We start from the raw sequence: 13,023 nt of genomic DNA on the forward strand, positions 1-13,023 counted from the left end.
CATCCATCCGCTTATTTATTTTTATTTATTTATTTAGTCATTTAGCAGACGCTTTTATCCAAAGCGACTTATAATAACAATAATATAATATATATAATAATAATTATCAGTAATTAAGACATTCTCCATATAAGGGTCCTTATAAGGGGTCCAAATAACAGATATTAGTACTTTTTCTTGCTGTATATATTGATGTTTTATGTTATTTTTGACACTTCTTGACAGGTATTGTGAGATTCACCCATATAAAACCAGCAAAAATCAAACCGCTTAAAATTAATTGAGAAGTTAAACATAACTTTTTTATATATTTATGTTTATAAACATTTTCTAATATCTTATTAATGATATATTAGTAGTAGTAGCAGTAGTATATTTTTGCCTTTTCTAAAAAAAGGTAAACTATTTTGTCATTGTAGATTAAATGAACATCTCTGTTGGTGTTGTTCAAAGACAAGACGCCTGAGTGTCATGTGACACGCTCGGGTCACGTGATGAGATAACATCACAAATAAAGCCCAGTTCAGCAGAGAACAGCGTTATATCCGCTTCACCGGATCTGTTTGTACCCTGCTGTCTTCACTGGTCTCGGTAAGTGCTTTATCTTTTAATAAAACAAGTCTTTGTTTAGGGTTTATTCCGATGAGAAACAATGTTACATTGCAACAGCAGTCTACAATGATTCAATGAAACAAAACATGCTTCCTTCTTTTCAAAGACAGGCTTTAAAATATATTAACTGTTTACTGCACACAAATTAAACATGACATTTGTGGCTAAATTAAAAATAAATGTTCAAATAGTGTTGCCTTTTTTATTAATCAATGCCACATAGTAATTAGGCTACAAGTGATTACATGGTATTTAATCAGTGCTTATTTAATGTGGCAAATAATGTGTTTTTTTTTTATGTTTTGTGTTACAGTGCAAGAAAATCATACATGGGTTTGCATCTGAAAATTTGAAGATTATTAGTTTCGTGGATCAGCAATCAATCACACATAATGGTGAGTAGTTTGTAGTAGTTCTCTAAATATTTCTTATATTGTGATATGAGCATGCACTACAAACAGTTTACCATGTTGACATCAGTAAGTCTGAAGCAACTGTTCATCAACCAGGCTTGACCTCGATTTGTCATGAGATTGTCAGCAGTGTTTATCATTGTTGTATTGCTCAATAAATCAACAAATTGGAAAATGTGCATCTTTTAAAGAAACTCTTGTTTGTCTGTTGGTCAAATCAGACGTGGAATGTTTTAAAATAAATGGAATGGAAATTCAGTTTTCACTAAATTCTACCAGACATTCCTTAATAACAGATATAGGCCTGGTTTCACAGACAGGGCTTAGACTAAGATAGGATCAGGCAATAGTTCATTTAGGACATTTAAGTGATATTTATAAACGTGCCTTAGAAATTCATTACTGGTGTGCATTTTGAGACTAAATAAATGCACTGATATGTTTTAAGATCAGTCAGAGCAAGTTTCTTTCAGTTTAAACGGCTCAGATTTACATTTTAGTCTGGGATTAGGTTTAAACCTTGGGGTTAGATTATGTATTTAAAGTGTTTGCAAACTTTTGGAGCTGATTTAGCCTTGAACTTCTGAAGTTTTGTGCTACAATGCAGGTGTTATTTTTATTATAACACTATTGATAAAGATGAAAAACTGTGTTGCATAAACACAGAATCTCAGTTCATACCCTTTTCTTGTTTTTCAGGTGCGTACGGGTGTCGTAGTGTTATTATGTGTGTGTCTGAATGTGTGTGGCGCTCTGATTTGTCCTGATGGAGGGATGTGTGACGATGGAAACACCTGCTGTCAAACTCCGGGAGGAGGATACGGCTGCTGCCCGCTACCCAACGTAAGGGAGTTTGCTCAACTGCATTTATTTGATCAAAAATGCAGTAAAAACAGTAACATTGTGAAAGTTTTACAATTCAAATATCTATTTTCTACTTGAATATATTTTAAAATGTAATTTATTCCTGTGATGCAAAGCTGAATTTTCAGCATCATTACTCCAGTCTTCAGGTCATTGCACACTGAGTCTGAAATTTTCACAAATGCGTTTTTCATTTGTTTTTCCTATTCCTCATGCTTTTCTATCAAAATGCATGCTACGGATGCGAAAACGCAGAAAATCGAACATGATCCAAAAATTTTTTGGCAGACGAAAGTTTCGGAGGCAGTGTGCAAATGTGATTGACACAATGTGAGGTCGTATTTATTTTTTAACGTATGAAAAAGTTCGGACGAAAATTTCGGGCTCCGTGTGCAATGGCCTTAAGTCTTAAAGGCCTGGTTTCACAGACAGGGCTTAGACTAAGCCAGGATTAGGCCATTGCTCAATTAGGAAATGCAAGTAATTTTTATTAACATGCCTTAGAAAAAACATTACTGGTGTGCATCTCGAGACAAAACAAAGGCACTGATATATTTTAAGATCAATCAGTGCAAGTTTCTTTCAGTTAAAACGGCTCAGACTTACATTTTAGTCTGGGACTAGGTTTAAACCTTGTCTGTGAAACTGGGGGAAAATGTCTTAAAAGGTTATGAAAGGTTCATGTTTTGGGAGTCCCCAACAACAGGTTGACATGCATGCAAGGTCAAAAAACACTTATTTTTTTATAAAATGCACTTTGTTTTTACCTTATTTGCTCAACTATTCATTTTTCCAAACCCCTCCTTTGCGTGAAGCTAATCTGCGGTGATTGGTCGATTTCATTTAAAGCAGTGTTTGTGAGCTTTTACAGCTCTAGTGGCAAAGAATGAATTTGCATTTTCATTCAGACCAACTTAAAAATCAGGTTTTCCCAGGTTTGTGTGCACAAGTGGGCGGGTAATATGCTAATGTTTCATGTTGATGTCAGCATGAAATGGCTTGGGATTAGTTTTAAAAACGACTCATTTCAATGATTCAGTCTACTTTCTTTTGAAAGACAATAACTTTATACACGGTGCGCTTTCAGATTTAAAACTTTTTCGTTACACACTGCATGAAAGGTAATTTTCAAAAATCTATAATAGGGGCACTTTAAATAGTCTTCCTAATAAAAGGCCTTAAAGTCTTAATGTCTTAAATTGAGATTCGGTACATCTTAATTTCTCCAATCTGACTGACCCAGTGACCGTTTACAATCGTTGGACAGACCCCCCCCCCCCCCCCCCCCCCGCTGTAATTACTGCATGCTACAGCTAGTTAACCAGTCTCCTAGCTAGTTTAAAATGGGTTAATGCAAGTTGACTGAAAAATGGCTCGATAATTTTACTTGCCCAACCGGACAAATAGCCTGATTAAAAAATTTACACAAAATAACCAATGAAGCATCGAAATGCGAGAGTGATTCTTCTGATTTCATTATATTCAGCGTAAACAGCGGTTGATAATGGATAGTGTATTTCTGGTATCAAGGTCGTGCTGTTCAGCCTCGCACTGCCTGTCTCTTTGTAAGCGACTTTTATGGAGAAATCAAATCAAATGAGTGTATGAACTGAGCAAGAGCGCTGAACGGGACGCATGAAGAAACACATTGGGGTAAAAATTCAAAATGTTTTTTTTTATTATTATTTGTAACATACCATGACAAGGGAGCTAATTGCCGAATAAACAATATTTTGATTATCAGTGTTAAAAATTGTTGTGCTACTTTGCTTCATATTTGTGTGGAAACCATGAGACCCTTTTTTTCTGGATTCTTTAATGAATAGACGGTTAAAAAAACAACACCACCACCATTTATTCTATTTTTTTTGTAACATTTATAAATGTCTTTACTGTCACTTTTGATCAGTTATTGCATCCTTGCTAATAAGTACCTTTTTTTTTTTTTTTTTTTTTTTTTTTTTTTTTTTTTAAAAAGAAAATCTTACTGTCCCCAAACATTTAAACAGTGTAAATTCACTAATAGAATAAAGGATTTCTAAGAAATTCACAGTGTTTTAAGAGATTAATGTTTTACTTTGTTCCGTTTTAATACCTTTTTTAATTTGTGCGTTATTAAAGGGATAGTTCTGCCTTGTATGACTTTTTATTTACACTAAAATTACTTTAAAACATCTCCTTTCTTTTTTTCCCTGGGTGAACTATTCTGTTAAAGAACTATTGTTTAAAATTCTGTTAAAATTTGCTGAAAATTTACTCTCCCTCAGACCATCCAAGATGTAGATGAGTTTTTCTTTATGGAACAGATTTGGAGAAATGTAGCATTACATCACTTGCTCACCAATGAATCCTCTGCAGTGAATGGGTGCCGTCTGAGAGTCCAAACAGCTGATAAAAACATCACACTAATCCTGTTTGTGAGAAACAAATCCATCACTGAGACATTTTTAACTTCAAACTGTTGCTTCTGGCTAAAATACGTAATGCTACATTTCTCCAAATCTGTTCCCATGAAGAAACAAACTCATCTACATCTTGGTTGGCCTGAGGGTAAGTAAATTTTCTTTTTTGGGTGAACTGTTCCTTTAAGCCCAGTAAACAATGTGCACATTCATATCAAATGACTCTTGTTTGTATGTGTGTTTGCAGGCAGAATGCTGCTCCGATCACTTGCATTGCTGTTATCAGGGCACTCTGTGTGACCTGGTACACTCCAAGTGTGTGAATAAGACACACATTTTAGACTGGGTGGAAAAAGTCGCCACAAAGCAGGTAACACTCATACCTGCACAGCCACAAAACCAGATAAGCCTTGTGTAAATATTCAGCATTGAAATAAATGGCTTTTTTTTTTTCTTTTTCTTTTTTAATTCAAGCAAGCAGTAATTTGTCCAGATCAGGAGTCTGAGTGTCCCGACGATACCACCTGCTGCCAGATGCCTGATGGGAGCTGGGGCTGCTGTCCAATGAGAGATGTATATCACCTGTTTTTTTGGGGGGGGGTTTTCGGTTCTGGAATGTTGTTACATGTACATGGTAATATTAATATTTGTCTGTCTTTCTCCTTGTGTGTGTTAGGCCGTGTGCTGTGAAGATAAGCAACACTGCTGTCCTCAGGGAAATAAATGTGACCTCGAGCATTCAAGGTGTGTGTCGGCAACATACGGACCCTCCCCACTCTGGAGGAAGTTCGCTGCCCGTCGCAGGAGACTATCAGAGAGGAAAGCAGGTATGGCAGCTTCTCAGTTTTCATTCAAATTGAACTGCATTATGCTTTATATTGCATATTGTCTGCCATATGGGAACTTTCAGAAGTTTTGTTGGTAAGGTTTTGTAATGTTTTTAATGAAGTCTCTTATGCTAAGTAAGTTTGTGAAATATTGTTACAATTGAAAAGAATTGTTTTCTATTTGAATATAATTTAAAATGTAATTTATTCCTGTGATCTCAGCTGAATTTTCAGCATCATTACTCCAGTCTTCAGTGTCACGTGATCCTTCAGAAATCATTCTAATATACTGATTTGCTGTTGTATTTATGTAATTGCAGTTGCTCCACCCAAAGACTCCAGTGATATTAGAGATAGTAAGACCCCAATAGTTTCGATCCATTGATCCGTTTTATGTATTTATTTCTATGTATTATTCATCAAGTGTCTTTGTTAAAACTGACACCTGAGGATTCTGTGTGTGTGTTTGTGGGCAGTGATCTGTCCAGATAAGATTTCCACATGTCCGGATGATACAACGTGCTGTAAACTAGATACAGGAAGTTACGGATGCTGCCCGATGCCAAAGGTGCTTCATGTTTAATTTATGGTTTCCCTGTGATTTGCATGTATTTTACATTCTGTAAGACTGAGTTAACAAGCATAAATGTGTTCTTGCTGTAGGCTGTGTGTTGTTCTGATCATGTGCACTGCTGCCCAGAGACCACGACTTGTGACATTGTCCATAGTACGTGTGTGTCAGCCAATGGCGTCATGGTAAAAATGGCCACTAAGTTCCCAGCCACTTCCCTGAAGCCTAAAGGTAAAAATCTATTTACTTTATCTTTGTGCAATTAAAGTGCTGACCATTCTGTATCATGGCATCCATCATCTGTGTGTTGAAATTAAGTGTTGCCATCTTGGTTCGATATAGAATATGCATCAGTCCAACTTTTTATTGCTCTTTCTGTCTGCAGAGGAAGTAGTTCCCTGTAATGAAACGGTAGCGTGTGCTAGCAGTACCACCTGCTGTAAAACAAAAGAAGGCACCTGGGCTTGCTGCCCTTTACCAAAGGTATTTAAATTGTCAGCTTAATTTTAAAATCAGCTTCGGGTTGATTGTGGCCCAGTATCATTTATGCGTGTGAAAACCCAGCCCCAATCAAAAGTTTGTTAGATCAATTCTTCCACTTTTATTGGAGGAAAACATAAAATAGTGTTTGGATTAATGGTGTCCTCACCTCCAGGCGGTGTGCTGTGAGGACCATATCCACTGCTGTCCAGAGGACACGGTGTGTAACCTCGTGGGGGGCACCTGTGATGACCCTGCTGACCTTTCAGTGTCTGTACCCTGGATGGCAAAGGTGCCCACCTTTCCAATAGCTTCATCCAATCAGAAATGTGATGAGACCTCATCGTGCCCTGATGGTTCCACCTGCTGCAGACTTTCATCTGGAAAATGGGGCTGCTGCCCTCTGCCACAGGTAAAGACTTATTCCTTCTCATTTTAATCATAAACATGCTTATTGGTTAAACTGTAATTTTAAAATGTGTATATATATATTTTTTTAAATGTATATTAATGTGTAATTTTTATTTTGTATGTTTATTTGATTTTCATGTGCCGTTTATTAATTTTATTTTTAAATATACAAATAAAATAAATATACAGTATCTCACAGAAGACAACTTTTCATGTGACAACACTGAAGAAATGACACTTTGTTACAATGTAGTGAGTGTACAGCTTGTATAACAATGTAAATTTGCTGTCCCCTCAAAATAACTCCACACAGCCATTAATGTCTAAACCACTGGCCACAAATGTGAGTACACCCTAGGGCTGGGCGATATGGCTGAAAACTGTATCATGATATCAGTGTTTCATATCGATAATTATTGTTTTTGTTTTTTTTTTTTTTTTTTTTTTTTTTTTTTTTTTTTTTTAAGGTGGTACATCAAGTTCATGGTATTACCAGTCTTGGCGAGGACGACGGTCTTGCATAATTTGCAGACGACATTTGGTCTGACTACGGTCAGACTTATAATATCCAAAAACTGCCATACTGGGAGCTGACTTTCTCTTTTATTTACAATTTCCTCGCTCGCTGCGGCACTCATTTTCTGCTTATGAAGAGGAATCCAGCAGACCAGCCAATAGGGTCTGGCTGCAGACGTGCACTCTCAGCCGCGTGTGCGCACTTTTTTTTTTTTTTTTGCGCGTGCGCACTTAGACACAAGACAATGATATGGCGCAACCAAACATGATACTGTTACATGATTGGCTTTTAGCGTGTCACTCCCTACGTTGCTAGGTTACCAGAGAGCGAGTGCCTTTAATGCAACCAAACTTGCTTCGCGGCCTTTGTTTTCTTCCGACGAAGAATAAAAAATATCGAACACATTTTTTATTGATATCGTTCACGTGTCTATCGCGATACATATCGTTATCGGTTTATCGCCCAGCCCTAGTACACCCCCTAAGTGAAAATGTCCAAATTGGGCCCAAAGTGTCAATATTTTGTGTGGCCACCATTATTTTCCAGCACTGCCTTAACCCTCTTGGGCATGGAGTTCACCAGAGCTTCACAGGTTGCCACTGGAGTCCTCTTCCACTCCTCCATGACGACATCACGGAGCTAGTGGATGTTAGAGACCTTGTGCTCCTCCACCTTCCGTTTGAGGATGCCCCACAGATGCTCCAATAGGGTTTAGGTCTGGAGACATGCTTGGCCAGTCCATCACCTTTACCCTCAGCTTCTTTAGCAAGGCAGTGGCCGTCTTGGAGGCGTGTTTGGGGTCGTTATTATGTTGGAATACTGCCCTGCGGCCCAGTCTCTGCTTTAGTATGTCACAGTACATGTTGGCTTTCATGGTTCTTTCAATGAACTGTAGCTCCCCAGTGCTGGCAGCACTCATGCAGCCCCAGACCTTGACACTCCCACCACGATGCTTGACTGTAGGCAACACATACTTGTCTTTGTACTCCTCACCTGGTTGCCACCACACACGCTTGACACCATCTGAACCAAATAAGTTTATCTTGGTCTCATCAGACCATAGGACATGGTTCCATTAATCCATGTCCTTAGTCTGCTTGTCTTCAGAAAACTGTTTGCGGGCTTTCTTGTGCATCATCTTTAGAAGAGGCTTCCTTCTGGGACGACAGCCATGCAGACCAATTTGATGCAGTGTGCGGCGTATGGTCTGAGCACTGACAGGCTGACACCCCCTACGCCACAGCCTACGCCATCTTTATGTAGAGCAACAATTATTTTTTTCAGGTCCTCAGAGTTCTTTGTCATGAGGAGCCATGTTGAACATCCAGTGACCAGTATGAGGGTGAGAGTGATAACACCAAATTTAACACACCTGCTCCCCATTCACACCTGAGACCTTGTAACACTAACGAGTTGCATGACACCGGGGAGAGAAAATGGCTAATTGGGCTCAATCTGGATGTTTTCACTTAGGGGTGTACTCCCTTTTGTGGCCAGCGGTTTAGACATTAATGGCTGTGTGTTGAGTTATTTTGAGGGGACAGCAAATTTACACTGTTATACGAGCTGTACACTCACTACTTTACATTGTAGCAAAGTGTAATTTCTTCAGCGTTGTCACATGAAAAGATATAAAATATAAAAAAAAATGAGGGGTGTACTCACTTTGTCAGATACTGTGTGTGTGTATGCATAGTATTTTATATAAAGAGTTCAGATTCAAAAGCCTCTGTGTTGTCTGAAATTTCTCTAAAATGAGTTTTTCTCAGGCACCTATGTTTGTTCAGTTATTTTGCTTGTATTAGCAATGACAAGAACCTATTCATTACCATTAATGTGACATTACTAAACCTACACACAGAAGCCTGATAATGCTAATTTTAGAAGAAAATTTCAAACTTATTGAAATTTATATTTTACTAAAATTTTTTATTCATTTATTATACTTTGATATTTTTTTTTATATATAATTATTTCAACTTCTAGGCAGTGTGCTGTGAGGATCATCTCCATTGTTGTCCCCATGATACTGTGTGTAATCTGGCTGCCAGCACCTGTGACAGTGCCAATGATCAGGGTACTCGTTTTTCTGTGCCTTTGGTGAAGAAGATCGCCGCAGCGAGCCTGCCATCACAGAACCAAAACTGTGACGAGACATCGCTGTGTCCAACAGGAACAACATGCTGTAAACTAACCTCAGGGTCATGGGCCTGCTGTCCTATGCCACAGGTACAAACGCATTTAGCAATAAGGGTTTAGACCTACAGCAATATAAAAAGAGCATGCTTGCTTAAACTCCAAAATCTATTGGAATCCATAATGAGTTGTAATAAATTGCTGCCTGTGTGGATAATTGATTGTTGCAGGCCATATGCTGTGCCGATCAGGAGCACTGCTGTCCTCAGGGATACAAGTGTGACTTGACTCACAAAACCTGTGCACGTCCTGGCCTTCCCAGCATGCCCTGGTTCAGGAAGCAGTCTGCACTAAAGCAGTCTGATGATCGTACTCCAGTGGACAGACACATGTGTGACACTCACACCAGCTGTCCAAAAGACGACACATGCTGCTTCATGAACAACCTCGGCAAGTGGGGCTGCTGTCCGCTGCCAAAGGTCAGACATGCAAATATTAGGGTATATAATATTAAACCATTCATTCAGTATTTAATACAATGTAAATGCCACATGTAAGCCTTAAATGATCGCAAATGAGTAAACTCCGATTCAGTTATTGATACTATACTACTAGAGTATTTTATTTTATTGGGAATTAAGGTTTTTGTTTTGTTTTTTGTCATTTTATTTTAATGATTTGATTTGTTGTTCTATGAGTTATTAGTTATTTTGTTATTTGTTTTTTAATTTAGCCATTTTATTTATTTTATAGAAATGTTTTTAATTATTTTAATTGTATTTATTTTTATGAATTGTAATTGTTTTATTTGGTTATAAGGAGCACAGAACCTTAAGAACTACAAGGCATTTCTGCCTGTCACACCTCCGCCGGTGCCAATTTAAATTGAGTTATTTAAATATGGTTTAATTTAGTAATTTTATTTTGTAGTTATTACTTATTTTAGTGGTTTCGTTTATTTAAGAGATTTCATTTAAATTTTTATAGTTATTACGGTAGTTATTTTGTTTGGGTATTTATTCAATTGAATAGTTTATTTAAATTTTTTTTTTTTTTTTTTTAAAGTAGTATTAATTTAGTTAAATTTTGTTTTATGGTTATTAGGTATTTTTAGTTACTATTTCATTTATTTTATTCATATTAAATTAGTTATTGAGTACTTGACTTAGGTATTCAAATTTAATTATTTATAGTATTAATTATTTAATGGTTACATTGATTTAGTTTTTTATGGTTATTATTTTTATTTATTTAAATGTTACCTTTATTTATATATTTGTTATTGTTTTACTAATTTGGAGGAAAAAAAATATATACATTAGTTTAATATAATCTATTAATGTGGAAATATAATATTTTGCATTTTAATCCGATGATAACTGCTGAATAAAACATGCAACATAATGTAGCATATTGCCATTTGAAACCTTTTTTTGTTGCCTATTGAGTTTTACATAATAGTAGGCATTATATAGTACTCCATTATGAATGCAATTCTCACACTCTATCATATCCTCTCTTTAAAGGCGGTGTGTTGTAAGGATGGAGATCACTGCTGTCCTAACGGCTACATATGCAATGAGAAGAAAACATCCTGCTCTAAAGCCTACCATGAGATCCCCTGGTTCACAAAACAAGAGGCCAGGGCCCTGAAGGGGTCTGAGGTGCTATTTGGAGATGAAGATGTGAAGTGCGACTCCACGACCAGCTGTGCATCTGGTTCTACCTGTTGTAAATTACCCACAGGGCAGTGGGGCTGTTGCCCTCTTGTCAAGGTGAGTCTTTTTTTTGTTATGCAGGTATGTGTGTTTTTGAGTATTTTTGCTCTGAATGCTCTTGTGGATGTTTTTCTGTCTGACTCTGAATTTGGTTTGCGTAGCTCAGGGTTTGTTTTCATGCGTTTTCTCTCTGCAGGCGGTGTGCTGTGAGGATCATGAGCACTGCTGTCCACAGGGCTACACCTGCGACCTCGAATTTGGAACCTGTGTAAAAGCATCCGGTTTGCACAGTGTTCCTGTGACACGATTGCAGACATACACTGACACGCGTTCAGAAGAGGAGGTGCTGTGTGACGCGTCCACACGCTGCTCAAAGACCCAGAGCTGCTGTAGACTATCAGACTCCACATGGGCCTGCTGCCCATACAAAGAGGTAACAAAAAACAGGGCTGCCACATTGATAAAATTATTTGTTTTTCCTCTATTAGTGGTGCCTGCTAAAGGAAGCATCACTAACACTGTTTGTTTTTGCTGGAAAAAAAAAGTATGTGAAATGAATGTTTATTTATTATAACCTGTTATTTTCATTTACTTTGTAATTGCTGAATTTTACATTTATCTATCTATTTGTGTTTACAGAATGTTGCATACAATTATAAAGTGAAATCATTACTACTGATAGCAGTCTTTAAAACATGCAAACACTAAGCCAATTGTTGCTTTATTTTTATTTATTTATTTTTTTTCCCCATAGGCAGTCTGCTGTGAAGACATGAAGCACTGTTGCCCTGTGGGATACAAATGTGACTCAGAAGTCCAAGGCTGCACTAAAGCCTCCACATCCATGTGGTGGGAGAATGCTCTTTAAAGGAAGAACCAGAGACTGACACTGAACCTCATGCCCATAACACAAATATACACCCATCCATACACACACACTCGAAAGCTCAGACTCGCTACATGTTGCATAAAGCGTTGTTTTTAAGATGCCTTGATTGCCCTCTTCAGACAAGGGACTATGCATCTAGCTTTTTTTAAGGTTTAGTTTTTTTACTGGAATAAAAATGTGCTGAAACTTTTATATTTAGGCAGGTTACAGAGACTTTTGTATTAATTCAGTTATGTTGAAAGGAAACCAGGGCACATTTCAAACGCTAGTAATTCTCTTTATAGGCTGACGTCCTGTTAAAGACATCGACTGTAGAAGTGATTTTAGCAGAATTGAAATTTGCCCAAAACATCAAAGTGATAATTAGAGGCTAAATGACACATTATAATATCATAACTGTTAGTAGGATGTTGATTTGATATATTTTGAATTACAATGACATACACCAACCGTAAGAAAAGCTACTGAGATTCAAAACTGAATGTATCACCTGTGAACTAAACCTACAACTGAACCACAAAAGAAACTTGTGAACTTTTAATATTTTTCCTTTTTATATTCTAAACCTGATTGGGAAAATTACATTAATGGATGTCATCAACCATTTAACCCTATAATTTACTTGGAGGCTGTTCCATGTAGGGTTAATTCAATATATATATATATTTTTTTGTAATTGAATTGTACCAAGGTGTGTATTCTTAAAAATCTTTCGAATGACCGAAAGCATTCAAGTGTCATTCTCAACATTTGCTATAGGTGCTTTTGTGTTTTGGCTATTTTTATCTCATTTTAATATTTAGTGAAGGGTGAAATGAATCTAGTTGATTACCTGTGACAGAATTTTTCCTGTTTTTTGTTGAAGTGGATTTGTTTTTTGGTTAATTATACCAGAAATTGAATACTGAAATTAAATACTTTTCAAATAAATGGCACGTTGACTCATTCATGTCTCATCGTACTGTTTTGATAAACTCTGTCTGGTTTCCATGGAGCAGATTGGCAGATCCATCTCTTCAATGCCATTGAATTTTTACAAGTATTGGAGGAAGAATATCCTTTAAGTCTATTAAATGGTAAACACTGAATAAAAATGGGAAAAAATCCTAAAAGATGGAAAAGTTTGGTCATGTAAATGCATTTGACCAATCAGAGAGGCTGACAGATATTCCAGATGGCTGTT

At 37.0% G+C, this 13,023-nt stretch overlaps 1 protein-coding gene across 1 annotated transcript; it reads left to right on the forward strand.

The window, feature by feature from the left end:
- The first annotated feature begins 478 nt into the window (after positions 1 to 478).
- On the forward strand, positions 479 to 12,786 carry LOC306863334 (progranulin-like). The gene is made up of 16 exons (XM_079406598.1): positions 479 to 591; positions 926 to 1,007; positions 1,725 to 1,868; positions 4,539 to 4,661; positions 4,766 to 4,864; positions 4,968 to 5,118; positions 5,439 to 5,474; positions 5,595 to 5,686; positions 5,782 to 5,920; positions 6,075 to 6,172; positions 6,345 to 6,581; positions 9,084 to 9,326; positions 9,464 to 9,712; positions 10,760 to 11,008; positions 11,148 to 11,384; positions 11,706 to 12,786. Exons 2-16 carry the CDS (start codon positions 1,005 to 1,007, stop codon positions 11,817 to 11,819), a joined length of 2,214 nt encoding a protein of 737 aa, XP_079262724.1. The 5' UTR covers positions 479 to 591; positions 926 to 1,004; the 3' UTR covers positions 11,820 to 12,786.
- Positions 12,787 to 13,023: the final 237 nt, after the last annotated feature.

Source organism: Barbus barbus (genome assembly GCF_936440315.1).
Source record: "Barbus barbus genome assembly, chromosome: 44".
In the NCBI taxonomy this organism is placed as follows: Eukaryota; Metazoa; Chordata; class Actinopteri; order Cypriniformes; family Cyprinidae; genus Barbus; species Barbus barbus.

Coding starts and splice junctions, on each gene's coding strand:
- LOC306863334 (XM_079406598.1), top strand. Junction 6,173..6,344: donor CTTGCTGCCCTTTACCAAAG/GTATTTAAATTG, acceptor CCTCACCTCCAG/GCGGTGTGCTGTGAGGACCA. Junction 11,385..11,705: donor CCTGCTGCCCATACAAAGAG/GTAACAAAAAAC, acceptor TTTTCCCCATAG/GCAGTCTGCTGTGAAGACAT.